The sequence below is a fragment of the Hirundo rustica genome, chromosome 9 (assembly GCF_015227805.2).
Source record: "Hirundo rustica isolate bHirRus1 chromosome 9, bHirRus1.pri.v3, whole genome shotgun sequence".
NCBI classification, from domain to species: Eukaryota; Metazoa; Chordata; class Aves; order Passeriformes; family Hirundinidae; genus Hirundo; species Hirundo rustica.
This window is the reverse complement of record NC_053458.1, coordinates 29,232,179-29,259,985: the sequence shown is the minus strand read 5'-3', so window position 1 is coordinate 29,259,985 and position 27,807 is coordinate 29,232,179. Positions and strand designations below refer to the sequence as shown.

At 58.6% G+C, this 27,807-nt stretch overlaps 1 protein-coding gene across 13 annotated transcripts in view; it reads left to right on the top strand.

Moving 5' to 3' along the window:
• The window catches only part of CACNA1E (calcium voltage-gated channel subunit alpha1 E), a 105,711-nt gene extending 79,169 nt beyond the window's left edge, over positions 1–26,542 (top strand). For 5 of the 13 annotated variants that reach the window (XM_058421693.1, XM_040072449.2, XM_058421692.1 and 2 more), the window contains 23 exons: positions 1,491–1,502; positions 2,856–2,952; positions 4,064–4,224; positions 4,615–4,752; positions 5,287–5,488; positions 5,685–5,849; positions 6,348–6,458; positions 7,395–7,478; positions 7,561–7,686; positions 7,865–7,930; positions 9,638–9,729; positions 9,863–10,028; positions 10,189–10,316; positions 16,751–16,847; positions 18,503–18,608; positions 20,018–20,125; positions 20,618–20,718; positions 20,967–21,073; positions 21,604–21,712; positions 23,171–23,299; positions 24,679–24,859; positions 24,951–25,141; positions 26,003–26,542. In XM_058421693.1, the coding sequence (XP_058277676.1) occupies positions 1,491–1,502; positions 2,856–2,952; positions 4,064–4,224; positions 4,615–4,752; positions 5,287–5,488; positions 5,685–5,849; positions 6,348–6,458; positions 7,395–7,478; positions 7,561–7,686; positions 7,865–7,930; positions 9,638–9,729; positions 9,863–10,028; positions 10,189–10,316; positions 16,751–16,847; positions 18,503–18,608; positions 20,018–20,125; positions 20,618–20,718; positions 20,967–21,073; positions 21,604–21,712; positions 23,171–23,299; positions 24,679–24,859; positions 24,951–25,141; positions 26,003–26,542 (3,217 nt within the window). Of the gene's footprint in view, positions 1–1,490; positions 1,503–2,855; positions 2,953–4,063; positions 4,225–4,614; positions 4,753–5,286; positions 5,489–5,684; positions 5,850–6,347; positions 6,459–7,394; positions 7,479–7,560; positions 7,687–7,864; positions 7,931–9,637; positions 9,730–9,862; positions 10,029–10,188; positions 10,317–12,697; positions 12,795–16,750; positions 16,848–18,440; positions 18,609–20,017; positions 20,126–20,617; positions 20,719–20,966; positions 21,074–21,603; positions 21,713–23,170; positions 23,300–24,678; positions 24,860–24,950; positions 25,142–26,002 lie in introns of those variants that run through there. The other 8 variants (XM_040072452.2, XM_040072451.1, XM_040072453.2 and 5 more) reach the window with 6 other exon arrangements.
• The last annotated feature ends 1,265 nt before the right edge of the window (positions 26,543–27,807 follow it).

The following is a 27,807-nucleotide window of genomic DNA, read 5'->3' as shown; positions in this document are numbered from 1 at the left end:
CCTTCTCCTTCTCCTCTCCTCCATGGTGCTGGGTGGGAGCAGCAATGCCCATGGAGCGGCTGTGTTGATCTCCTGGATGAGAGCAGCTGGTGACGGAGTCCAGCACTTCCCAGTAGGAATGCTGGGGTGTGCCACACGGTTTCCCCGCCCCTTTTGCCTCCCCCCTGCACTCTGGTTTTCCCGCTGGGGTCCCGGGTGGCCGTGGGCAGAGCAGGAGGTCCTTGAGCTGGCTCAGCAGTGCCACCATCACCCACAGGCTGTCCGTGCCACATCCAAATCGCTGATAACCAAGTGTCCACCCACAGAGCCATCTCTGTGTGTGTGCCACTGTGACACGTCCACTGCTCCCTCGGAGGCCACAGATCCTGAGAGAGAGGCTGTCTCCATTCATCCCGAGCTCTCCACATGGAGAGCTAATGCATCAATCCATACACAGCCTAAATAAAAAGCTCTAAATCTCCAAAGAGCTCAAATTACATTAGCTGAAATAACCGGAACCACAAGTAAGGGCCCTGCTCTCCGTTGCCTCCCTCTGAGGAGGCTTTTCACGGTAGATCTGCAGAGCTGTCCAGGGTGGTGGAGAGGCCGTGCAGAGGTTGAGTGGCCAGCGTGGAGCCCTTGGTGTGCAAGGGCTGATTGCCCCGCAGAGGGGCCTCTTCCCTTGCAGCATTCCCTTGTGCCCATTGGCACCAGGGCCTGGAAGCCAGGAGCCCTAGGTACTGCCAAATGACCTGGTGTGGGGCAGGTCAGGACAGAGGTCCCACCACAGAGGTGCTGCAAAGTTAAATCGTCACCTTTTCAGCACGCCTCCCACATGCTGGACTAACACACAGCCAGGGGCTGGTTTTGTGTGTTTTAGGAAATATTTTATTTACAGGCTTTGCCCCCGGCGCTGAGCACTCGTGCACGTGGCAGGGACTTGGCTCAAACAGGGACAGAGGCTTGGGCTCAGCCAGGGACCTCGGAGCCCCCCTTGGCTTGTCCAGTCGAGTGTCCTGCTGGCTTGCAGGAGATCCTGCACTGCAGCTCAGGCTCTTAATCAGTGGAGCTCTCAGTAGAGGTGATTTAGCAGGATTTGGATGGGAACTGTTGTGGCTTGCAGGTGGATTTCCTTGGAGGCACCTGCCTTTGGCTCACTGGCCCCCACGACTCTTGGCTAAGGAGGAGTGTGCCTTGCTGCTGTTGCCCACGGTCCCACTCCATGCAGGTTCCCCTTGCAGCAGAGCTTTGATTACGTGCCCCCCACCCAAAACCTCCAGCAGGGAGGGCAGGAGGGGCTTCTGGATGAGTCCCTCCCTGGAGGTGTGCCCCATGCGGAGGGGTACAGCATGGTCTACTCACCGTGCCTTTCCCCGCGGTCTGGGGTGGTGGGCAGCTGCTGCAGGGTCCCCGTGCAGCTCCCCTGACGCTTTTCTTACCTTCCTCCTCTCTTTCTTTCCCTGTTTCTCTGCTGGTGCTGCTTGGTGGCTGCTGTGCTGGACCGCCGACAGGAACGCTTTGGGGTAACTATGGCGCTTGAGGACTTGCGGGGTGCCGTTCCTGGGAGCGCAGGGGGGCGGGTGCGGTGGACGTCCGTCTGTCCAACGCCTGGGCTGACCCTTAGCTGCCTTTTCAGGGCCTGCAGCACGCTGCTCTGCAGGCACTCCTGAGGGCTGGAGGGATCCCCCCTCAGCAGGTGTCAGACGCTGCAGTTGGGGTGACCTCGGTGACAATGTGCTCCAGCTGAGTGCTGCCCTCAAACCCTCACCCCAGCCCTCAGTCAGATGCCCCAGGCCTTTATCCAGGCCCTGTTTCTGAGCAAAACAGGAGCAAAGTGAGTCCTAGGTCTGTGTACAGTTGCTTCCCATGCATGTGAGGGCTGTGCTCCTAGGGAGGACTATTAATTAGTGGTTTTGTTTACATCTCGTAATGATTAAGCCCATTATTGTACTCCCTATTGCATTAACCCTTGCCAAGGAGCTGTGTAATTGGGAGCATCTGTTGTTGCAAGTAATTTCCCTGACGTTTTCCGAGGGTGCCTGGTGGATCCAAGCTGTGTCACCTCCACCAGGACCTCGCTGCTCCACCCTGACATCTTTAGTTAAAAGACAGGAAACACCCCCGGTATTGTGGCTGGGGAATAATCATCATGTTCAAGAAATGAGGGTCATGAGAGGGCTTTTCCAAAGAATTCTCCTGGTAAGCTCTGCCTCCCTCAGCAGACTCGGGGTGAAGGCAAGAGTAGCCCTCATCTGGAGAGACCTTAGAGACCCTTCCAAAGCTCCAAGCTGTGCCTTGGGCAGGGACACCTTGCACCTGGCCAGGTTGTTCAGGGCCCCATCGAACTTTGCCTGGAACACTTCCAGGGATGGGGCACCCACGGTTTCCCTGGCAATGCAGACCCCACTGAGCGAACCTCCCTCATTTTGTTCTGAATTTCTCGCGACTGGTCGGAGACGATTTGCAGCGGCGGTGGCCCTGCGCAAGCCCCGTTTGCAGACAGCGTGTGCCCGGAGGAGGGAGGCAAACCTCCGCGTGCCGCCTGTGCCCCGCAAACCTCCTGGCGCTGCCTGCCCCAGCCCTGGCACTGCTTCCCGCAGCGAGGGGTTTGTTAAGGTCACAGGCAGGCTGCTAATCCCTGGAAAGAGAGGATTGCCTCGTTTTCCGTCCCTGCCGGCTGTCGGCGCGCGTGTTGGAGGAGCCGCGTTTAGGTGGGCTGAGCGCGCAGCGATGATGTTTGTGCCCCTCCTGTTCCCATCTTCACACGTGCTGGGAGGGTGTTGTCGGCAGTTCAGCTCCCCAGGGCGCCCAGGTCTACAAGGTCACTGTCTCTCTGTTCCATTTTTGGGTGCGCGTGCCTCCCTCCGACGTGGCAGGACCAACAAGGGGCGGGATATCAAGACCATCAAGTCTCTCCGTGTGCTGCGGGTCTTGAGGCCCCTGAAAACCATCAAGAGACTGCCCAAGCTGAAGGTAACAAGCTCCACCTCTTGCCTTCCATCCTCTTCTCCTCTTCCCTGGGAGCAGGGAGCACCACAGTGATATGCTTGTGAGCAATAAACAAGTTGTTTTCAAAGCTTTCGGGGTGTTTCGGGAGCCCTGTCTGCAACCACAACACCCTTCAGGCTGCTTCGTGTCTGGAGGTGCAATGAGTTTTTAAAAGCAAGCCTGGACCACTGCAAGGTGTCCAGAAGTAGTTCCTCTGCCAGGGAAGGTGGGGCTTGAGTGGACAAAATGGAGCAAAGCCTGGGTGTTCTCCTGAAAAATAGGCTGCCCTGGTTTTGGAGAGCTCCAATCTCTTTCCAAAGTTGTTGATCTTTCGCACCAGAGCAGGTTGCAAACAGCTCGGGGTTTTGTGTGCTGTGCTGTCACGGTGTTGCACTGGAGAGGGATTTCCCATCTCACTAATGGGATTATTTCTGCATCACAGGTAGGATTATGAATTTCCCTACCTTGGCAGATGGGGTGCAGAGCCAAAAAAGAGTATGCGGCCGAGGAAGCCCCTTTTTTTTAACTTGCACGTGGTTTGGCTGATTGATGAGACCCGGGGTGACACCCCAGAAACATGGGGTTTGACCCCAGCTTTCCCTCCTGATCGCTGGATGGAGTTAGCCCGTGTCAGTTCATTTCTGGAAGGGCCTGTCTCCCTGATGAAACAGGGATAAGGGCAATCCTCACTTGAAGTGCTGTGAGAATCAGGGCTGAGAGCACTCAGGAACGTGCTGCTGCGGCAGGCAGAGGTATTTGCTCTGCCTTGTTATTCAGGGTGATGCGAAACGATGAAGTGTTCTCTAATTAGTCTTGAGTGCTGCTAATTGCATCATTAAGATGGTCCCCTGTCTGCTTCCCTGGTTGCAGAGAACACTGAGGATACAAATATCCGTCCCTGGTGCTGTCCCAGGGGCTGCATGGTGCCTCCACGAGTGCTGTGGGTACTCTGGGTGTTAACCTCCTTCACAAAATAGCTTCTGGCCTGGAAGAAGGCCCAGCTCATTCCCCCTTTCCCCAGCAAGCAGCCTGGTCTTGGTCCTGCTCTTTGCCAGGGCTGTGGGTTCCCCAGGGTGAGCTCTGCCCTCTCTTCCAGGCCGTTTTTGACTGCGTTGTGACATCTCTCAAGAACGTCTTCAACATCCTCATTGTCTACAAGCTCTTCATGTTCATCTTTGCCGTCATCGCCGTGCAGCTCTTCAAGGGGAAGTTCTTCTACTGCACTGACAGCTCGAAGGACACGCAGAAGGACTGCATGTAGGTGGAGTAGGTCTGGTGCTGCCGACCCCTCTGGCAAGGGCGGGGTGCTGGGTCACGTCTGCTGTGCTTCCCCGTGAAGTCCTCGGCCATGATTTGCTCCTGGCGTCGGCGTGGGCTGAGCCCTGTCCCCAGTGCTGCGGCCCATCCTTCTGTGGGGTGCAGAGCCCTTCACTTGCTCCGGTTCTTTCCTCCTTCTCTCTTCTGTTTTACTTTCCCCTTCTCTCTCCCCTTCCCCCCGGTTGCTATCCAGATTCTCCCCATTTCTCCCGGAGGGAGGAGAGGTGACCCCTGCACGCACCCACGCTGCCCTCGGGGTTCAAACCCACCGTCCCATACTCTGGCAACCCAAAAACCCCAAGGTCACTGCTCCCTCTCCCAACCTTGCAGAGGGAACTACGTGGACCACGAGAAGAACAAGATGGAGGTGAAATGCCGGGAGTGGAAGCGGCACGAGTTTCACTATGACAATATCATCTGGGCTCTGCTCACCCTGTTCACGGTGTCCACCGGCGAGGGGTGGCCCCAGTGAGTATTCTGCTTGACCTGTCCCCTTGAACAGCGCTGCTCACATCCCTGTTGGGGTGGTCAGGTTACACCCAGTGGGGCTGCGAGAGGAGCTGCTGGGCAGGGAGGTGGAGAGAAAAATAAATTATACCAGCACAGAAGAGCTTTTGGTCCCCCTGTGAGGCTTGGGGCCATGGCTGGGGTTATCTGCTTCCTTAGGGAGAGTGTGACGGATAATCCCTTTCCTGCGTGGCCCAGAGATATATTTTAGGTCAACATTAGGGATAACGGTAGGACTGGACCTCTCTAAATGGTCCTGTGAGTTTGGGCAGTATTTTTCCTCTGTGTGCAGAGCACAGGCAAATCCATTTTCCATCAGGGAGGTGGCAAAGCACCGTAAAACAAGCTGTAGCCGTTTAAAAGGGTCACCCTTGGAAGCAGCCTGGGACAGAGATTTTTACCTTCTCATTGCACAAGCGTGGACAGACAGAGCTGGGTCCCACTGGAAGTGATGGATGTATCCCTGGTTGCTTTTCTTCACCTCTCTGCCCACAGGGTGCTGCAGCACTCGGTGGATGTGACGGAGGAGGACCGCGGGCCCAGCCGCAGCAACCGCATGGAGATGTCCATTTTTTATGTCGTCTACTTTGTGGTCTTCCCCTTCTTCTTTGTCAACATCTTTGTGGCTCTCATCATCATCACGTTCCAAGAGCAAGGAGACAAAATGATGGAGGAGTGCAGCCTGGAGAAGAACGAGGTATGGTGTGCGGCGGGGGAACGAGGACATTTCCGTGGGGTTTTTAGCAATTTGGGAGCTTGGAACTCCCTTGCCTTTGGAAAGGTGAGACACCCATGAGCCAGCTGCCTTTCCCAGATCATGAAGGAAAGAGCTGTGGCAGCTACGAGCTCCCAGGAGTCCGTGGCGTCTGATGGGTGTTGTTATTTTGTCGCAGAGGGCCTGCATTGACTTTGCCATCAGCGCCAAGCCCCTGACGCGGTACATGCCCCAGAACAGACACACCTTCCAGTACCGCGTGTGGCACTTCGTGGTGTCCCCGTCCTTCGAGTACACCATCATGGCCATGATAGCGCTCAACACCGTGGTGCTCATGATGAAGGTGAGCTGGTGGTCAGAGTGAGGCTGTCCTCTTTGTTTGGAGCAGTAGGAGCAATCAGAACGGGAGCAGAGGGTGTCTTGGTTGTGGAGAGGCTTTGAGACAGTGTCTGTGTGGGAATTCCCTCGGCACATCCACATGGAACGACCCAGGACCCGAACTGGAGGTGGCACCTTTTCTGGAAGAAACGACCCGAATTATTTCAACCTCTTAACTGCTGCAGGCAGATCTGGATTTCCTCTGTGCTCCCTTCTTAGAAGAAGTGGCATTCTGTCCTGGGAGAGGGGTGGAGAGAGTAAGGAGGAGATGCTCTTGATGCCCCCAGGGCGAGGAATGTGGGCCACCACAGGCCTGTCCTGAGGGAGGGGTGAAGAACGGAAGGAATTCTTGAGGCAGCCACCAGGACAGCCAGCCTAGGGCACGCTGGGTCTGTGCTGGGACAGACATCAGCCAAGAGGCTGGCAGGCCCCTCCTGGCTAGTGCTGTCTCTGTTTCCACCAGTACTATTCTGCTCCGTACACCTATGAGCTGGCCCTGAAGTACCTGAACATTGCCTTCACCATGGTGTTCTCCTTGGAGTGCGTCCTCAAGATCATCGCTTTCGGCTTCCTGGTGAGTGCCTGCTCCTGTTCTTTATCCGGGTGTTACTCTGGACTTTGGCAGTGCACACATCACAGAGGGAAGGTGTTAATAACGTGAGGTTGCTGCTACTTATTTTGGATCCTGGCCTGAGAGCGGCTTTTGGGCTGGAGTCCTTTGGTTCTCATTGCACTTCCCAGTGCTGGATGATGCTGGGAGAGGCCAAACTGCTGCTTTACCTCTTGCCTTGTGCTCTGTGCCTGGACCATGCACGTTCTGTGCTGCTGCTCTGCTAGAGCCCACTGCTGCTGCACATGCTGGTGGCTGTGCTCCCTTGTCCCCACAAGTCAGGAGGTGCTGGTGCACTTCTGTCCTGGAGCTGTCCCAGCTGGACCAGACCTGGGCAGCAGTGAGACCTCCCTGACTGATTCACAGTCCTCAAGCTCCCAGCTGCTCATCTGGGATCTGAAACCACGGATTGTTTTTTCTTCAGCTATTCTCTGCTGCTTATGGGAGACAAAGTCCACTGTCAGGAGGGTTTGTAGCCACCCTCCTTGCTCCCAGTAGCCCCAGTCACGGTCACATTTGGTCTTTGCACAACTGGCAGGGGCTGAGATGTGTCCAGGTGTCTGTGAAGCGGAGGGCAGAGCAGCCTCCTGGCTGTGGAGGTCAACGTGCCGAGCTGCTGCAGCCTGACCTAGGCTGTGGCTACTTTTCCTGCTCGCATTTGCCAGGGTGGTCCGTTGGATGCATGAATCATCTCCCAGGAGCAGCTGCTTGCTGCAGACGTGTCCGGGTCTGCCGCTGTCTCAGACACAGTATGGTGTTCTGGACTGTGGCTGCATACCAATGTGCTGCGAGGTCTCCACCACTGTCCACGAGCAGCTTTGGCCTGTCCCCTGGCGCCCTTCCGACCTGCCACCCCTGAGCTCAGATCCACGTTCCCTCTCTCCCTCTTTTCTTTTGCAGAATTATTTCCGGGACACCTGGAACATCTTTGACTTCATCACGGTCATCGGCAGCATTACGGAGATCATCCTGACGGACACCAAGGTGAAGCAGGGGCTGGGAGCAGCAGGGTGTGGGGCGGTGCTGGGGGCTCCCACCTCCCTCTCACCCTCTCATCCTCTCCCAGCTGGTGAACACCAGCAGCTTCAACATGAGCTTCCTGAAGCTTTTCCGGGCTGCTCGGCTCATCAAGCTGCTCCGCCAGGGTTACACCATCCGCATCCTGCTCTGGACGTTTGTGCAGTCCTTCAAGGTCAGTCTCACGTGCCCTGGCCTCTTCCCAGGCCGCAGGGATGCGGTGCTGCTCCCAAAGACGGGCTGTTCCCAGGGCCTTGCAGGAGAGATGGATCGGCAGAGCTCACCTGTGTGTTTTGTACTCCTCTGGGGCTGGAGCTGTGATAGATGAGATGACTCATCTGCTTCTCTCGCAGGCACTCCCCTACGTCTGCCTCCTGATTGCCATGCTTTTCTTCATCTACGCCATCATTGGGATGCAGGTGAGACAGACCTGTCTGTGTGCGACTCTGTGGCACAGGCGGTGAGCCCAGCCCGTCCCCGGCCACGCACAGGAGCGAGCCTTGTGCCTGCCTGGCATCGCGGCGCCGGGAAGGTGCCGAGGGTGGAACAGCTTCTCTGGGAGCTGCGGGGCCACGAGCCCCGGGGAAACGGCCGTGGGCTTGTTCAGCCAGGCTCCACGACCGCCCTCCCAGCTGGCCCCTTTGGAGATGTGGCCCTGGGGGCTCAGCTGGGCGGCTGCCATCCATCTTGTCCCCGTGGCTGCGCCGCCCACGGTCCGTTTGGGTGCTGGCATTTAAGGCCCTGCCAGGACCTCCCAGCTGCTGGGGGCTCTGCAGAGCCTGGCAGGCTCCGGCCGGTGAATAAGAGGCACGTGAGCCGAGCCCCTCAGCTCCGCACGCGCCGCGGGGCTGGCTCGCCTCTGCTGCGACTAAATCCCACGCTGGAGATGTGACAGAGCGTCCTCGACGTCGAGCGCCGGGGATGTGGGGCGGCCCGATGAGCTGCCGCAGTACCCGGCGCCCGACGGGAGCTGATTTTGGGGTGACAGAGGCTCCTGGCTCATGCTGTTTAGGATCTTCCAGTGCCGTGGCTGGTTTTTGCCACCCTGTCCTACACACCTCGGCACCGGCTCCAGGTGTTCTCCTAAACGGCCGCCATCTGACTCAGCCCCCCTCCCTGCCGGGTGCTAGTATTAGATTCTTTTTTTTCATTTCTTTTTTTTTTTTTTCCCCCCTAACACCATTGTGAGCAAATCCCCGAGCAGTAAAGTCTGTGGGCGTTATTTGAGCAAAATAGCTGGAGGCAGAAAATATTCCACAATTACACATTCCAAAAAACCTGTGCAGAGAAAATATACTCTGCAGTTGGTGTATTTTTAGGTTCAGGGAAAGGGGAATAAATATTTAACAGTAATAACAGCACATTTTTCCAATTTGAGGCACTTTACGAACGTTCGGGATGTCTTTCCACAGCCTTGGCTGAGGGTTGTTGTTAGGATATTGTCCACAGTTTGATCTTTGTTGCCTCTCTTGACCCTGGGGGTGGTGGGGTCTGTCCCTCCTTCCCTGAGCCCTTCCTCGCCCTGTTTGCAGTGCTGTGCCTGACTCCCAGCGTCACAGACCATTTCTCCACCAAGGGAGAAGCTCCTGGGAGCGTCCAGGACCGTGACCTAGCGCCCACCTAGGGTGGTGGGACTTTGTCCCTGCACCTCCAGCGTGGCTGGGGTCGCTGGGTGCCGTGTGGTGCTCGGATGGCATCGAGGGACGGATTGGAATGGTTGGACTCGGCTGATCCCAGGCCCTCCATTGCTCCCGTTTCCATGGCAGCTCAGCCTCTCACAGCCTTTGCCACCCACAGCAAATCCCTGCCAAGGAGAGGAGAGTCTCCTTTCCCGACGGCTGCCTGGCACCGGCTCCCCGGCACGCTGGCCGTGCACCAGCCTGTGTTTGCTGGGGTACTTCTCGTGCAATCACAGAGCCAGGGAATGCTTTGGGTTGGAAGGGACTTCAAAGGCCACTTTGCCCAGCCCCATGGCAGGGACATCTTCAGCTAGATCAGGCTGCTCAGAGCCCTGTCCAACCTCACCTGGAATGTTGTCAGGGACCGGAATGCGAACGGGAAGCAGCTGCTTCCCTGGCTGGTGAGCTCTTGCCTGAAGAGCTGAGCCCTTTCTCTCCCTTCTGTAGGTTTTTGGCAATATCAAACTAGATGAGGAGAGCCACATTAACCGGCACAACAACTTCCGCAGCTTCCTGGGCTCCCTCATGCTCCTCTTCAGGTGAGCAGCCGTGGGAAATCCTCCTCTGCATGCCGGAGATGCGTTTGATTCGGGCAGGGAGTGGTGAGGTTCCTCCCGGGGGCATCCCGACTCGTGCCACCACCAGCTGCTGACGGGGCTGTGTTGGGGACAGGAGTGCCACCGGAGAGGCGTGGCAGGAGATCATGCTGTCCTGCCTGGAGGGCAAAGGCTGCGAGCCGGACACGACGGCCACGTCCGGGCAGAACGAGAACGAGCGCTGCGGCACCGACCTGGCCTACGTTTACTTTGTGTCCTTCATCTTCTTCTGCTCCTTCCTGGTGAGCTGCCACCTCTGAGGGCTCTGGGGATCCCCCTTGTCAACACCCCTGGCCATCTTCCATCACCTTCCCGCAATCACTCTTCCTTCTCTCTCCCTGCCCTTCCCTGCTCCCTCTCGCCCCACTTTCCTTTCTCTCTGCCTTTTCCCCCTTGATTTAGATGCTCAACCTGTTTGTGGCAGTCATCATGGACAACTTTGAATACCTGACACGGGATTCCTCCATCCTGGGCCCTCACCATCTGGATGAGTTTGTGCGCATCTGGGCAGAGTATGACCGAGCAGCGTGGTATGTAGCCAGCTCCTTCTCTCCCAAGCAGCCTCTCAGAGCTGGTTTTAAACCAGGGTCTCTGCGTTCTCCTGCTGGAACTGTAGTTCTCAGCGGTGTCTGGGATAGTCAGGGATGTGCTGCTGTCACCTGCAGTGGCTACAGGGGCAGCAGCTGGTTCTTGTCCTGGTTGGTGGCACAGGCGTCTTGGGCGATGTTCAGTTTGCCACGGGGTGTTCATCCTGAGTGCTGGACGTTCCCGCTCTTCCTCTCCAGATCCCTCTCAGCCTCCTTTCCCATCCCCCTGCACCAGCTGGGAGCCTTTTCCCTGAGACTGGCTCCATCCCTTGGTCCCCAGCACCCACAGCTCCTGATAAGGGCAGGGCTGAGCGGGGCTTGTTCCCGCCCGTGGCGATCTGCTGCGCTCCTGCCAAACCACCTGCAGAGGACATTGTTTGGGGAGTGTTTTGGGGAGCTGTGTTCTGTGCTGGCCAGCCCACTCACCCCTCTGGAGATGGGAGGGCTTTGGCTCCTGCCCTCCTGCCCTTGCTGATGAGGACTTTGTAGAACAGGGCTCCCATTGGGAGGCAGCAGCCTGGAGAACGTTTGGAGGCAGCAGCCTGTTCCCAGCAGTGGAATGGGCTCACAGGGCCCTGGGTGGCCAGATTTTGGCTCTGCTGCTGCTGCTGCTGCTGCTGCTGCTGCTGCTGCTGCAGAGGCCTCGCTCTCCACTGCTCCTCCTCCTGGGATGGTCCCAATCACCCCTAGAGCAATGGGGGACCACTCGGCAGCTCTGGGAACGTGCTTGCCCTTCACTCAGCCCCAGCACCACCAGGGTGCCTCATGTGGCCCCTTCCGGAGCCCAGGGACTCTTTGGAGCCGTGATCCACCACTGCCAGGGAGCCTGTGCCATCTTAACTCCTGGTCCTGGCCGCCCCGCACGCTCCTTTCGGAGCCCCCTTGCCTCCGTGTCCCGCCCTCAGGAGACCGGCCCCAACTGAGGTATTTTTTAATGCCCAATATCAGCTCCAGCCAGAGAAAGGAGAGGAGGTGGAGCAGTGAAACACTCAGCTGCTCGCTGTGGGGTGGCCCTGGGGAAGGGTTTCTTCACTTCTTGATTCACTCCCATCGCCCGTGACGGCGGCCTCGGCATCCGGGAGCCGGTGTAACACACACCTGAGCTGTCCTGTCCATGCCATGGGCCCCTCTGATTCCTGAGCGAGCCATGCTTGTAGCCAGTGGTTAGGGGACACGGGAGACAGCGGTGGCAGCCCTGGCCCCGCTGCCAGGCCGGGAACGGGTGAGTACATCCCAACAGCTCCCACCGCATCCCGACGGTGCCACCGTCACACGGGGCTCTCATGGGGAGAACATCCAGCACCAGGGGGGAGCAGGGATGGGTTTTGTCCACGTGCTTGGGTTCTGGCTGGCTCTTCAGCAATGGAGAGGGGTTGGGAGAAGGGCAAGGAGAAAGGAACCGGAGGAGGAGGCTCCGGGTAGGACGGCGGCGCCGCTCTTTGCCTCCGCGCGTGGTTTCCCTCCCAGCTTGTCCAAGGATGCCCGGGAGGCTGCAGCAGCTGCACCTCAGCACTTCCACCCCACGCTTCCCGAAGGGCTCTGGGCTGGAGCAGAGCGGGGAGCTCAGCATCCTGCACCCCCTCCTGCCAGCTCTTGGCCTCGGCTGCTTCCTTGTTTTCGGCGGTGCGGGAGGATACGGCCGTATCCTGGGATGGCTGCACCGGCTCTGGGCGGATGTGCTTCCGTGGGAGGAAAGGGGGGTGCGTGTGTCTGGGAAGGTTTGCTTCTAAATAATGTGCACCCTTGGCAGAGCCGGGCTGGTGGTCAGAGCGCAGGGCTGGACTGGAGAGCCCCAGGTGCCACAGCCGCCAGCTGGTCACATTATCCCTCCCCGTCTCAGGTTCCCCAGATCCTGGAGGCACGAGTGGCTCGGCTGCCGCTCTCACTGGGGCCCCGTGGGTCTCAGAGAGTTGGCTGCGTGAGGGCAGGGGCTCTGGTGACGTGACCGGGCACAGCTCCACGGCTTAGAACTCCACCAAGCTGCAGGCTCACCCCGTCTGAAATGCCAGCCCTCTCCCACCAGGCGCAGGGGTCAGGGGCACGATGAGGAAGGGCCGCGGGGTGGTGCCCACCACCAAACCTGCCCTTCTGCAGGGTGAAGATGGGGCAGCGTGAGGAGATACGAGCCAGCTCTCATGGTGGAAAAGGCAGTAGCTGATGCACACAGCTTTCTCCTCTCTGGGTCTGACAGAGCCAGAAGGAGAAGAGCTGTGCTCTGCTGGGGCTCTTGCCCCACAGATGGCCCCAGCATCCCCCCGTTAAGCTCTCCATCCTCCCCTCCACCCTCTCAGTGTCCTATTAACCCACCTGTGCTTCCTTTGCAGCGGCAGGATCTCGTATAAGGATATGTACAAATTAGTACGGGTGATCTCGCCTCCTCTGGGCCTAGGAGAGAACTGCCCCTACAGGGTGGCGTGCAAGGTTTGCCTCCCAGTCCTCCGCCACAACCTGGCCACGGGACACACCATCCACCCCTCCTTCCCCCGCTCCACTGCCACCGCTCCTCCCCAGGGAACCCTGACGTTGCTTTCCTTCGAGTTTAAAGAGGTCCACTGCCTCCCAGAGCCAGCAGCTGTGCCCCTGCAGGGGAGGCATCAGTGGGGCCAGGGGGGGCTCAGAGCCTCCTGGGGTGGGTTTTGACAAATTGTGCCCCCCAGCCTGCCCCCCGCCCCGGTTCCGCCGGTGCAGAGAGCCCCGAGGGGCGCCAGGCCAGGTGCCACTGTCCCTGCTCGACTTCCCACAGCACCTCACGTGGGACAGCGGGGTTTTTGGGAGGGCTTGCTCTTCAGGAGGGAAGGAGGGAGCAAAGGCTGGAGGACGTTGGGGACTTTACTGTTGTTTTGGACAGGGGGGGCTGGGGGAGGACGAGGAGGCCAGGGTGACCCCCGTTCCTGGGGGACGCTGTGCTGTACCCAACAGCCCTGTCCTCAAGCGTGGCACTTTGGGGGACAAACGGCTGTGTCTCTGAGCAGCAGGACTCTCGCTAGTCTTGCACGTAGCTTGCTGGATCTGCCCGGGAGATGGTGACACCAGGGCACACCTCTGGAGCTTGGCAGCTCCTCTCCCTTGAGCTCAGCTCCTGGCTGCTGGCCATGAGTCCAGGGCAGCGATTTTGTCTCCTTGTGTCTCTCTCTGGCTTGAAGGAGTTTTTTTGAAATTTTATTTTGGGGTGACAGTTGAGCAAAATCCTCCTGCACCTGCCGCATTCTCTGAAGTGCCATGACACCTTTGTCTGTGCCCAGGGCACAAAAGGATGAATCACAGAGCTTGCTCCTCCCTCTGCGTCCCTCATGGCATCCGGGCTGTACGAGGGAACTCGGAGAGCCCCAGCCCTTCGCTCTTGCCTCTGCAGAGGAGGAGGGGTCCTTGCTGCAGCGTGGCGTAGTCGACACGTCCTTCTGGAAACATCAGGAAGGCTTTTCTCCCAGCTGATAGCCCTGGAACAGCTCTGTCACCCTCCACAGCTGGGCATGGGGACGGTTTTGCCGGAGGCAAAGCAGCGCGAAGAAGACGAGGCCCGGATGGCTGGTCACCTCATTTAGGAAGATGTGTTTAGGAACAGGGGATTTCTTGCAAGAATCTCAGATGGCTCATCTGTTCCAGGAAGGGCTCCTTGGAGTCTTTCCGCTCTTCTCTGCTGCTGCATCCCTGGCAAAAGATGGCAGCTTGGCTGAGGACCCTTGCTCAGGTCCCTGCAGGCAGAAGACACCTTCGGAGGAGTGGTGAGCCCTCCTCAGCAGGGCTCCTCTGGCAGTTGCTGCTCTCCTAAGCTGGATCACCAGGGCTCACCTGTAATGCTTCCTTGGAGGAGGGAATCCCGGAGCCATCGGATTTCTGCTGACTGTGGATGGGCAGAGCGGTGAAGCTGGATAAACTCAAGGAGAGGCAGAGAAGCAAGGAGTACTGAGAACAGCTTCTGTTGTCATGTGGGGGAGACCGTCCCCATCTCTACCTTGTGTTACCTCGCTCTCCTCCTCCCTGTGCAGGAGATATTTCAAGAACACAAAATTTTCTGGGGTTCTTACTGCCCTGGAACCATTCCCAAAAGATAAAAAAAAAAAAAGAAAAAGAATCCATGTGGCTGTTGCATCTTGCCAGATCCCAAAATGCCAAGTCAGCTTGCACACCTCTCAGTTCAGCGAGCCTGCCCTGCCTGCCAGGTGAATGCTCCACAGACAATGTCCCTGTGGACACCACCTCTTCCTGAATCTACTCTCACAGCACTCCTGGTGCTCCCTTCCTAACAGCTCGTGTGGCAAAGTGCTTATTTCCTAACCACAGCAGGACAGATGTCCTGTCTCCCACATTTCCCCCTCTGCCTCTACTCACAGGCTTCTCTCAGGGCCAGGCCATCAGTCCCTGGTGGTTTTCCAGGCCACCTAGTGCTGTGGCCACGGGTCACACCACTGTCCAGACACGGACAGACGGGTCACATCCCCCATCCCGGACGTGCCCGTGCTTGGACCAGCTCTTGGGAGTCACCCTGCTCAGATGGATGTCATTCCACGTGCCTGCCCGTGCCTCACTCGGTGGGGAAGTGGTGTCTGGGCACCGCTGCGCTGCTCAGAAAGCTCCAAGGTCTCTGCTCTGAGGAGCAGCAAGGTGTGCAGTTCTCACGGGATCCGTCTCAATCACTGGCACAGAGTCTTCCCTCCGTGGACTCCATTCCTCCGTCACTGTGTGGAGAAGCTCAGCAGGAAAGGCAGGGCCAGTTTTGTGCTGGGTTCCCCAAAATTCCCCCTGCCAGGAAGGGTGGCTGGAAGATCGCCGTCTTGCTTCCTTTTTTTTTTGCACTGAATTCACACATGAAAATTTTAGTCATCTCGCCCTGAGCTGGTGCGCATCCAGCTCTGCCAAGGTGGCGCTTGCAGATTCCTGGGTATTTCCTCTTGATCATCCTGCTTACCACTCTCCAGTGTTGTTATCAACCGTCTTTTGGGTGTGACTGCCTGCACGCCAGCCACCTCCTGCCACCAGTTCTGTTCACATCTGAAATGTCAGGGCTTATCCTGGCAGGGGCCTTTTTGACCAGGGGGTCTTGCTGCTTCCCAGCCCTGAGGAGAGGGAGGTCTCGCCTCCCCTTCCCACGCTGCTCTGAGCACGTTCTAGGGAAGAAGCCAAGATCCCGTGGGGATGCTCAGTTTTTTGGCAGCGCCCTCTCTCACAGGGGTGGATCCAGCAGTGAGGGTCGATGCCTTTGGTGCCACGAGGTTGCCCCGGCCCATTGACCATCCCGAACCTTGCAGTGCAAGGTGCAAGGGGGAAGAAGAGGTGACCGAGCCCAGGATCCCTGGGGGATGTGGACGTGCAGAGGGAGGGAGATGCAGCCCAGCTACCCCAGCCTGGCAGAGGGCAGCCCCGGGTGCCCCGTTTTTGGTGGCATTCTTTGCTCAGCAATCCCAGGCAGGTCCTTACGGAGCAGAGGAGTGCAGGGGGAGGAGGGGGGGGGGGGGGGGGGGGGGGGTCCCGCCCTGACCGCTCCCGTGGGAAACCCAAACGAACCCCAAATGTTGGAAGGCCCAAACAGCTGCCTCTGCTGAGACTCTTTAAACTCCAACCTGGTGGAACTTGCAGCCGCATGTGGGAGAGAGCCAGGGCGGGAGCATGGCATGCCCGACTTTTCCTCCCGTTTTTTTTTTTTCCAGCCGATTCAGCATGCCTTTTGCACTGGTGCATGGTGGGGAAGTGGTCCATCCGCAGGGCCAGACGGAAGCAACTGGGCATCTTCCTTTGACAAGTGACCCTGGCCCACTGCCTTCTATGCAAGATGCTGCCTCCCAATTGCATAGACCCCACGAGCTGGGGATACACAGCCTTTGGCTATGGGTTAGGTGGCCATGCCAAGCAATACCAGGCACGCCCCCGGGAGGGAAGACGCTCCGGAGGCCACAGAGCACCGTGGTGCAAAGCACCCTAATCTCAAATAACCCATGGCTCGAGTGCCGTGTATCTGATTTATACCACTCGCACACAGCCCTGGAACCTGTGGGACGAGGTGGGGGCTGCTGGAGGGCTTTAGGAGAGGGCTTGAGACCAGAGGAGTCGTCCCAGGCTGGTAGCGAGACAGGCGCTTGAGGCCAGCAGCAGAGAGGAGAGGGGTGAGTTGCTTTCCGCCAGCATTCCTGGGTCTGTGTGAGCAGTGCTATAAATCCACATCAGGACAGTCTCTCATGTATGATTTGCCTTGATTAACGGGTTTCCTGTTCTTTTCCTGTTTGTCCGTTTGTTTTTTGTTCTGTTTTTTTGTTTTTGTTTTTGTTTTTTTTTTTTCTCTCCTGTTTCTCCTGTACTATTTTTCGTTCGTACGTTTTTCCGCTCTCCGGGAATGCCTCCTCTCTCTGCATCTCCCTCCCTCCCCTTCCCCCCTCCATGAGCAGTGGCCGAATCCATTACACTGAGATGTATGAAATGCTGACTCTTATGTCACCACCGCTAGGCCTCGGCAAGAGATGTCCTTCCAAGGTGGCCTATAAGGTAGATCAACCCTTCCTTCTCCGGGGGTTAGAGCCGAGCAGGAGCCGGGGCGCCTGCGGGAGGCGGGACCGGGGAAGCCGGGGAGTTGTTGGGGTGTCCAACGTGTGTTTGGCTCACTCCTGGGGGAGCCCGGCGTGCCCAGCGCAGCCCTGGCCGCGCTGCCTGGTCTGCGCTGCCCGCGCCCCTGGCGCTGCCGCGGTGGCTGGCAGCTGGCTCCCAGGGGAAAGGCAGGGGCAGGATCAGCGGTAGTGTGGAAGTGGGAGGGCTGGAGGAGGTGAGGTGAGGTGAGGTGAGGAGCAGCCCCGTAGCACAGTTAGGAGAGTGAGGTGTCCTTGGGAGTTCGTCCCCGGCGGCTTGGAACCGTCCTGATCCCAGCCGGCACGGAAGCCCCTGGAGATGGGAAGCAGGTGGGCAGTGGGGACAAATCCCGTAGGAGCAGGCCTGCTGTGCGTGAGGAGGGGCTATCCCAGGGATGGCTTGAGCAAGGCAAAGCCAGGGGACTTCCAGAGGCAGCTCTGAGTTGTCCCACCCGGAGTGGCAGCTGTCAGCATAGGCATGGATCAGGAGCGTGGGAAACCGTGGAGTATGTGCCGTGGGAGCTGCATGGATTTCTGAGGGCAGCAGCTGCCAGGACAGCGCCCTGAGCTACAGGAGGATCTGTTGTCCAGGGGCAAATTAGGGATTTTCTCGGCCTTTTAGCAGGGGTAGCACAAAGGGGTTCCTGCACACCTCCAAACATGCTTCCAGCCTCTCTGGCACACGTCCACCATCACACTTTTCCAGGGGGAAAAAGGGAGGCTCGAAGGCAGGAAAGGGACACGAGAAGCTGGGTGAAGAGGAATGGGCAGGGAAGGGCTGACCCAAGGTATTCACAAAGCAAAATATACTCTCTGGAAAGTGGATCTGGTCACTTCGGTTTGCACCCCGCCTGCCCAGGGTGGGGAAGGAGCATGGCGTGTCTAACCTGCCTTGGTTGCCCTTTTCTCTTTCCTTCTGCACTTTTCCCACCCTCCCCTCCCCTTCCTTTCCCTTCCCCACCCATGGATAATTTGGACCCCCCTGCATGTGCTGGCAAACTTCATCTCTGAAAGACGCAAAAAGGGAGTGCCAGGATGTAGCATGCTAGAGGAATCCAGCCGATGTGAAGTCCCTGAAGGTTAGGGACCCTCCTCTCCCCTGCCCCAGGCGGGAAGGGTTGAGAGCTGGAAAGCCAAACCACCCGGGAACGGAAACCTGAGCCCGTCTCCCCTTCCCGCACATCCCACATGCCCGCGTCCCTGATGGAGCAGGTGTGTCTTCCCAAAAGTGCCAGGGCGTGCTGTGGCAGCCGTGGGGAAGGGGGCTCAGGGGCCGTTCCTGGGGCGCAGGAGGAGCCCTGGAAGGCAGTGAGCCGGTGTCCTGGGGTGGAAGGAGCCGGGGAGGTGGGGGCGGTGGGGTGATCCTCGCCCTTCTTTTTTGGCTGTGCTGTTTTGACACTCTTTGTTGCTTTTTATTTTTTTTTTATTTTTTTTATTTTTTTTTTAATTTTGATTTTTTTCTTCCCCTCCCCCCCCCCCCCTTTTTTTGTTTAATGTTTAATTTCTTTTCCTCCAGCCTGGTCGATGTGTTTTTCGATATTGTTTTCCGTCCGCTGTTTTCTTCTCTCTCTTGCGCAGAGACTGGTGCTGATGAACATGCCCGTGGCCGAGGACATGACCGTCCACTTCACCTCCACCCTCATGGCGCTGATCCGCACGGCCTTGGACATCAAAATTGCCAAAGGTAAAGGCTGCGGCGGAGAGGTGACGGAGCCAGCAGGGCTGCGTCGTCCTTTTGTAGAAACGCGGGGCGGTTTGTGTTGGGAAGAGCCCTAAAGAACATCCTGTTCCACCCCGCTGCCGTGGGCAGGGACACCTTCCACCAGCCATCCAGCCTGGGCTTGGACACTTCCAGCGACGGGGCATCCACAGCTTCTCTTAGCAACCTGTGCCAGGGCCTCACCACCTTCTGAATTTCTTCCTAATATCCAATCTCAATCTACCCTCACGCACCTTAAAACCATTCTTCCTTGTCCCATCACCCTGCAAAAAGTGCCCTTCTCTTTGGCCGGGCTGAGGACCTCACAGTTATTTTGGGATTGGCTGCCCAGAGCCCGGATGCACATGGATGGGAGCAAGCACCTTGAAGAGGCAAATTTCTGCCAGTTTCTTTTTCTTTTTTTTTTTTTTTTTTAAGAATCCATTTCTTTTAGGGAAGAGGTAGAGAATTCTTCACCAGAAGCTGTTTCTAGGGAAAAGAAACAGCTTGATGTCCACTGCATAATGGAGGAGAGAGAAAATTCCCTTTCCTCCTCATGTAAAAAGTCAAGCCAAGGATGGAAAATATGTGCTTGGCTTCCTTGGGCTGTGGGGAAAAGAAACCTCTCTCTTAGGGAAGATAAAATGTTCAGAGCAGGAAAACCTGCTTTGTTGTTGGTGCTGGAAAGGCCGTGATTCATCAGATCAAAAACTTCCTGCAGAAACATGGCATTTCCAATAAAACATCCCCTAGGAGCAGCACAGCCATTGGCAGAAAAGCCAGCCCAGGGCGAGATACCGCCCAAAGCCCAGCGCTCCGACAGCAGCGATGGGTTCAAGCCCCTCTAGACAAAGCAGATATTTGAACCCGGATCTCCTACAGCTCACCCTAATTGCCCTGTGCTTGAGGGACTCTCAAGGGGCACCTTGACAGCTTCTGATGGTCCTGGGGCTTCCTAAGCTCGGCAAACCCCTGTCCAGAGAGCTCCGCTCTCCGTGCACTGCCTCGCCGAGCAATTCAGGATTCACCGAGCGGAGCTGCTCTTCCACCAGCACATGGTCTGCTCACCAGCAAAAAGAAAGTGGGGCAGCAGCAGGTGTGTGTGGGCTGGAGTAGGATGGGAGCTGCGGAGACGGACCCGAGGCAAGCTTGAAGGTGGCAGCTTTGAGTGGGAGGGCAGGGGCTGGGGAGATGGAGGCACAGATGGAAGGGATGGTAGGAAAGCTTTCCTGTGGGAGCAGGAGACCAGGCTCGCTGATGCAAGATGGCCCTCCCAGCCCAGAGACATGGATGCTGAGATGGAAGCTCACTTCAGGGTGGGAAAGGGGGCTTGGTTGGACCCTGGGGGCCGAGGTTTGATGTGTGTGGGCCGTTTTTGCTCCCTGCTGTCCAAGGTGGTGCAGATTGGCAGCAGTTGGACTCCGAGCTTCAAAAGGAGATCCTGACCATTTGGCCTCACCTATCCCAGAAGATGCTCGACCTGTTGGTACCCATGCCAAAAAGTGAGTCTCTGGAGGGGCTGTACTTGCTTTCAAGTCCCCCTCATCCCCACAGCATCTTCATCCCAAAGGGAGGTGGGGACCAGCCACACCTATCCCCAGCTCGGGGATAAGTGGTGAAGGGGTTTGTCCTGCCTTGTTCTGCTTGTGAACTCTCTGGAAAACCCCCCAGGTTGTAGGGATCTGCTCCTGCCAAAGCCACAGTCTCCTGTAAATCCTCTCTGGAGCACAGGAGGGAGGGAGGCTGGGCACACCTGATGGTGTGATGAGAACGTGTGAGCCTCGGTGGCTCAGGATGATGGTTTCAAGCCATCTTCATCTGTTTTGTCTCTGTGGGGAGTGTCTGGGTGCCCAGCAGTCTGTTCTGTCCCTTGGAACGCGAGAAGAGCCTGAGGGTCACCAGGGTCTCCCAGAGCAGGGCTCTTCCCAAGACCCACGCTGGTGCCTTCTCTTACGACACAAGTGACCCTGTTTTGTTCCTTCTCATGCTGCCAGCCTCTGACCTGACTGTTGGGAAAATATATGCAGCCATGATGATCATGGATTACTACAAGCAGAGCAAGGCGAAGAAGCAGCGGCAGCAGCTGGAGGAGCAGGTGAGGCTCAGCCAGGGCAGCATGGGGACGTTCAGATCACCCTCTCTGCTTCTCACCACCAAACATGCAGCCAGCTGGGATCAAAACAATGGTGCAGGTCGGGGTTTGGGGTCTACAGGGCGTGTCTGTGATCACCCTCAGTCCCTGACAGCGTGTCCTCTTTGCGAGTGCTGGGAGCTTGGCTGGGGAAGCACTGGATGTTCACCCACGTTTCCTCCAGGCTCAGTTTCTCCCTTTCTCCAATGCAGAAGAATGCCCCCATGTTCCAGCGCATGGAGCCGTCCTCTCTGCCGCAGGAAATCATCTCCAACGCCAAGGCTCTGCCGTACCTGCAGCAGGACACCCTCTCGGGCCTGTGAGTGCTGCCTGCCGCTTTTCTGTTCCCGCAGCCCTTGTTTCCTTCTTGGAGCTGGCACTGGGCTGCAGAGAGGGTTAAACTGCTGCTGGGAGCGAGGAGAAATCTCCTGGCACAAAGCTTTTGCAGGGTTCCAGGTGCCTGGTGTGTGTCAGCATCACCAGCAGCAGCCGAGGTGGCAAAAGGGGATGGCCAGGGGTCTGTGGATGCTCCTCCTGCAGGGTCATCCTGGCACTCTTCAGCTAGGGGTGAAGCTGAACCCCAGGAGCGGTTGAGCAGTGCAGGGTCAGAGGTGGATTCCAGCACCCCGGCTGGTGGGAATGAGGCGATAAAGGTTTCTGTCACCGCTCCTGGGATGTCCCACTGCTGCTGCAGGACTCGGGGCACCACTGCAGTTTGTCTCAAACGTGGGGTCTCAGCAGCGCCGGGGTGCAGGCACGGGGCTGCCCAGCTCTGAGCTGCTGGAGAGGTGATCCCAGGGATGGCAGCACCCGGCTCGTGGCCTCCCTGAAGCTGGGCTGTGTTTGCAGGAGCAGCCGAGGAGGGTTCCCCTCGCTGAGCCCGCTCTCGCCGCAGGAGATCTTCCAGCTGGCGTGCATGGATCCGGCCCAGGAGCAGTTCCAGGAGCACCAGTCTCTGGTAAAGTCTTGCACTGCTCCTCTGCAGGCCCAGCACGGATGCTGGCGGGCACGGGGAGGTGCGGGGAGCGAGCACGGCGCAGGGATGGCAGCTGCTGGGTCACGCACAGATCCGGAGCAGGCGACAAATAGCCCTGGATGTCCTCCAGCTGGGGCTCTGCCCCTCGCCCCTGGCGCTGGGGACGCAGAGCAGCCGTCCCTGGCCCTGCCCTGATCCGTGGGGCCAGGCAGCACAAGTGCTTTTGGGGCGAGAGCCGTGACCAATGTCCTGCAGTAAAATGTCCTTCTCTCCACAGGCTATTTTTGCCACTGAGCACTCATGTCAGTGGGTTACCCCGTGCTGAGTGATGGTATCTGATGTTTTCGGATTCGTGTCCATTTTGTTGTCAGTGGTGGTGTCCCCAGTCCCCCAGCCAAGCTGTCCAACTGTCTCCAGCAGGAGCGGCCCTCTCCGGCCTCACACACGTGCCAGCCTGTCTGTCTGTGTGTGCATATATATATCTCTCACATATTTATATATATCACACGTCTATATATATCACACATCTCTCTATATCTCCGTGTCTGCGTGTCCCTGCGCCACCCGGCGCGGCGTGGTGCCGCCAGCCCAGTCCGTGTCCCCACGGGTCTGTAGCTCAGTATCACCCTGTGTATGACACAGGCAGGTGTCCCCTGCCTCGGCCACCCCAGCCACGAGGAGAGGTGGCAGGTGAGACTGCCCCCACAAAGTCACCTTCTAGTGACCTCCAGGGTCACTCTGTGCCCGCCTCCTCGACACGGCCAGCGAACTCGAACATCCACGGCGTCCCCTAAAAACTGGGAATTAGCCAAAGCCTGTGAGTGCTATGGGGCAGTGTGTGCTCTTTTAACAGAGGTGTGGCCAGGAAGCTTTTGCAGCAGGGTCAGAGACAAAATCCTATCCATTTTGTGCCCTCCTGGCAAAAGGAGGAGTTAAACCCTGGGCGGCCAGGGTGTCCCCAGGCCCAGGCAGGGTTCCCACTGTCGCTGTAGAGGTGCAGGGGCAGCTGGCCACCGGGCAAGCCTGGGGCACCCCATCAGGGCTCACCCGGGGTCTGTGGACTGGAGAGTATTTTTCAGAGGCGATGTGATGAATTCTAATGGCCTAGACTCTGTTTTCCGTAGAATCATCCAATAGTTTGGGTTGGAAGGGGCCTTTTGAAGCTCGTCTAGTTCCAACCCTCCTGCCATGGGCAGGAGCATCTTCAACCAAGATCAGGTTGTCCAGAGCCCCATCCAAGCTGGCCTTGAACACTTCCAGGGAGGGAGAATCCACCACCTCTCTTGGCAACCTGTGCCGGTGTTTTACCACCTGTTTTCGGCCAACTTAAATTCTGCCCCTGGCTGAGCAAGCAGGGCCGTCCCCTGCCAAGAGGGCCGAGGCAGCGTGCTGCCCTGCTCCAAGCCCATCCCAAGAGCTTGGCTGTGTGTTTATTTCCAGGAGCCAGAGGTTAGGGAGTTTCAAAGAGTGCAGCCCTCTAACCGTGGCAGCTACCTTCCCGTGGACACTCAGGACCACGCTGTCTCTGGGAGGGCCTCCTCCATGCCTCGTCTCACTGTGGATCCCCAGGTAAAACCAAGCAAAGCCCCCACAGGTGCCGGGTCCGATCACAGCCTGCCAGATAACGCTGGGGCTTCTCTCTGTGCTGAGCCCCAGCTGCCCGGTATCGGAGCTTCTCCCCTTCGTTGGGTGCTGCACGAGCAGGAGAGCTGCTGTTGCCCTGCAAGGGGGACTCTGGCAGCAGGGAGCAGCTTGGGGGTCCATCTCCCGGCTCGTGGGGGAGGTCCAGGACCACGCCAGGAGGCGGCAGGTTCTCCCCACGGCGGGACGCCCCCTCCCCTCCTCGGGCCCCGGGCACTGGCTGAGGTTTGCGGAGGCCCAGCCCGGCTGTCAGATGACCGCAGGTGATGAAACGCCTCCTCCGTCCTTTCCCGTTGTCCCAATGCGTGCACTTCTCTGTCTGTCCAGGGGAACCCAGGCCACATCTCGCCTCCTCATCTGTCTGCCTGGTTTCTCTGTTGTTCTGTCCTGTGCTCAGCCTCCCCCAAGACGCAGATGTTTTTTGGGGCTTGGTGTTGCTGTGGAGTCTCTGGGTCCGCTCTCTCGCCTTGGTGCAGGCACCGAGTCCTGGCACGGCGCATGGTGGGGGGTGTGAAGACAAAGGGAGGCTTTGTCTCATGGGCTTCCTTGGCCATTCAGCACCAAAGGAGATGGCCAGAAGGAGGGGATGGGAGCAGGAGAGGAGAGGGGAGGTGGAGAACAGCCTGAGTCTGCAGTGGCAAAGAGCTGCTAGAATTAAGCAAAGGAAGTGTGGAAGGAGGTGATGCTTTCCCCGTAACACGTGAAAACACGGGGTTGTAACAAGGGGAGGAAAAGCATGGGAGGGAGAAAGAAAAGGAAAGGGAGGATAAAACAACAGAGTGAGCGGGGAGATGGGGAATGAGTGCAGGGGAATGAGATGTGGCATTAAAGGAAGAGTAGGGAGGCGTGTGGAAAACGTTGGCAGCTGGAAAAACGAACACAGAGCAAGGGGCACTGGGGGACCCCTCTCCGCCGGCAATCTTCTCAGTGATTGCTCCTCTTGACCCTGCCGGGGGGCAGCCTGGGGGGCAGTGGTCTGGCCCCCCCCCCGTATCCCCACACACAGCACAGGGAGGTGCCGCTGCTCTCCCTGCAGCTCCTGGATCCGCAGGCTGTGCTTGCGCACACGGCTCCAGCCGCCTGGGGAAGGGGAGCGCACGAGCCCTGAGGCTGAACCCCGCTTTCCTCCTGCCCCTGATCTGTGCAGAGATTATCGGGGGGTGCTGTTCTCAGGCTGGCTGCCCCCCACCCCGAATTTCCCCATCCCACGGGGCGGCGATCCCCGTGGTGGGGGTCAGCTGGCTGTTCCTGACGCCCGGCCCTGCCTGGCGCTAACGCTGTCCCCGGCTGGCCGGGGTTGCTTGCAGGTGGTGACAGACACCAGCTCCATGAGGAGATCCTTCTCCACCATCCGGGACAAGCGGCCCAACAGCTCCTGGCTGGATGAGTTCTCCATGGAGCGCAGCAGCGACAACACCTACAAGTCCCGCCGGCGCAGCTACCACTCCTCGCTCCAGCTGTCCGCCCGGCGCCTCAACGCCGACTCGGGTGAGCCCAAAAAACCCCCCAGAAGCCCTCCGGGGGAGCGTTCCCCGCTGCTGCGGAGGGGCTGGCGGGCACTGACGTGGGTGTCCCGCAGGCCACCGGTCCGAGGGGCACCGCTCGGGCAGGGAGCGGGGCCGGTCCAAAGAGCGCAAGCACCTGCTGTCCCCTGACATCTCCCGCTGCAACTCCGAGGAGAGGAGTCCCCAGGCGCAGGAGGAGTCGCCGGAGCGGCGGCGCGAGTCCCGGTCACCCAGCGAGGGCAGGTCACAGACACCCAGCAGGCAGGTGGGTGACAGAGATCCCTTCCTAAGCATGAAGGGAAGCGCGGGGAAAAAAGAGCTCCTTGGCAAAACGGGGAAGATGAGCCCCGGGTTTGGGAGCTCTGAACCGTCTCATCTCCTGGTGGTGGCATCTCTGTGCCTCCCCTGAGCTCAGCAGGCTGGGGGCCGCTCAGGCACCCTGCAGAGCGTTTGGGGACAGGGTTTGATCCCATGCTGATCTTCTTGCTGCCACGGCACCCTCTCAATGCCATGGTCAGGGTGTCCCAGCTACAGGAGCCTGGAGGTGCCAGTGCTTGAGTGAGCTTGAAGCCATCCATGGCAGTGCCACCCATGGAGAGCAGATGGCGAGCCGTCAGCTCTCTTCTTTGGGGGCGCTTTTCGCTTTTGACCACCGAGAGCACGGAACCACAGGTTATCCTGAGTTGGAACAGAGCACGAGGATCATCGAGCCCAACTCCTGCCCCTGAATAGGACAGCCCCAAGAATCCCACCGTGTGCCCGAGAGCGTTGTCCGAACGCATCTCGAGCTCTGTCGGTCTCGGTGCCGCGACCGCTTCCCTGGGGAGCCTTTTCTCCCGGGTGAAGCGCTTTTCCCTGATACCCAGCCTAACCCTGGCCTGGCACAGCTTCGTGCTGTTCCCTGGGCGCCGCAGAGACCGGCGCCGGCCCGCGGGCTTGCCTTTGTGGGGAAGCTGCTGACCACGATGCGCCCTGCCCTCGGCAGGCATCGCGGGGCGGACGAGGGGCGGAACGGGAATCGCCCTTTCGGGACAGCGGATTCTGCGGGAGCCCAGGCTGCGGGGGGAGGGCGTGCGGCGCCTTGCGGCGCTGCCCGCGTTCCCCAGCGCGTCCCGGTGCGTTGCAGGGCGTGGGCTCCCTGAGCGAAAGCTCCATCCCCTCCGTCTCGGACACCAGCACGCCCCGGCGAGGCCGCCGCCAGCTGCCGCCGGTGCCCCCCAAGCCGCGTCCCCTGCTGTCCTACGCCTCCATGCTGCGGCACGCCGGGGACGCCTCTCCTCCGGCCGACGAGAGCGAGGGCGGCTCGCCGCTGCTCTCCTCCGCCCTGGATCCCAACGCGGCCGGCCCGGCGGAGTCTTCCAGCTCCCCGGCGGGGAGGCAGAGCCGGCAGTCCACGCCGCAGCGCTACATCTCGGAGCCCTACCTGGCGCTGCACGACGACTCGCACGCCTCAGACTGCGGTGAGGAGGAGACGCTCACCTTCGAGGCGGCCGTGGCCACCAGCCTCGGCCGCTCCAACACCATCGGCTCGGCGCCGCCGCTGCGGCACGGGTGGCAGATGCCCAACGGGCACTACCGGCGGCGGCGGCGAGGAGCGGCGCAGGGCGTCGTGTGCGGGGCCAGCATCGACGTGCTCAGCGACACCGAGGAGGACGACAAGTGCTAGAAGCCGCCCCCGCAAGCGACCCGCCCGCCGCCCGACCCCACCTCGGCTGCACCCCCCGCCCCCCGCCCTCCTCCAATGCATGCTCTTCGCCACGCGCCTGGGAATGAAACTAAAAGAAAACAAACAAACAAACAAACAAACAACAACAACAAAAACAAACAAACAAACCCCAAAAAACACACAAAACCCCCCCCCCCGAAACCAAACGCAGGGGGAGAAAGAGGAAAAAAAAAAAAAAAACCCAAAAAAACGACAAAACAAACAAACCCCAAACCGACCGGAACGGAGGGGGAAGGAAAAGGGGAAAAAAAAAATGCAAAAAAAAAAAAAAAAAAAACCAACCCCAAACCCAAGAAAAAAGAAAAGAAACGGGGAAAAAAAAGTCTTTGTGCAAAAAAAAAAAAAAATTAAAATCTGTCGACTTTCATTTATTACTATCACTATTTTTTTCTGCACAGAGAAGCACTTGATGGGCGGCGGAGTGGCCCGGCCGGGCTCGTGTGCTGGGGGACAAGGGAGAGCCCCCCCCCGGCCACAGCCCCGCTCCCTGCCCCAAGAGGGATCCCCGGGAAAGCCCATCCCGATGGTTTTTTGCTCCCTGTGGCCGGAGAGTCCCAGCAAAGGGATGCGAGGGACCCCCTCTTTGCTCTGTCGCTTGGGCTTGTGCTGCTGTGGCTTTGAATTTCCCTCCCCGAGGGTCTCAAGCTGCCTGGAAAAGGGCGAGGTGCGATGGCGGGGTGCAGGGGATGAGGGCTTGGCGTGCCCCCAGACAGACCAGAGCAGCTCTGGCTGCTAGAGGGGGCAAAACTGGTCTGTCTTGGGGGCTGGGGGGGCTCAGTGCTGCCCTGCCTCCCCCCGACACATGTTTATTTATATACGGGGAACTCTAGGTGTGCCTGTGTGTGTATATATGGGGGGGGTGTGTGTGTATATATATTTATATGCTGTATATATAAAGATATACACATGCATAGATCTGTTTTAATCATCTGGGGGGCTCCTGCTGCCTGCACTCTGCTTTGAGGGGGGCAGGACCGAGCCTCCCCGGGGGGGGGCCGCTGTACAGAGCATTGGGAATGTCACCTTGCTCCCTCTCCCAGGCGTTTCCAGCGGTGGGAATTGCATTTTCCCTGTCAGAGATGGCTGTGGCGAGGGCTCCTTGGGCAGCTCAGTGCCTACAGGAGTGGGATGCCCAAGGGATGAGGACAGGGCTGTCCCCAGAAGTACGGCTCGCTTGGCACCGGCAGTGCCAAGGGGGTGATGGC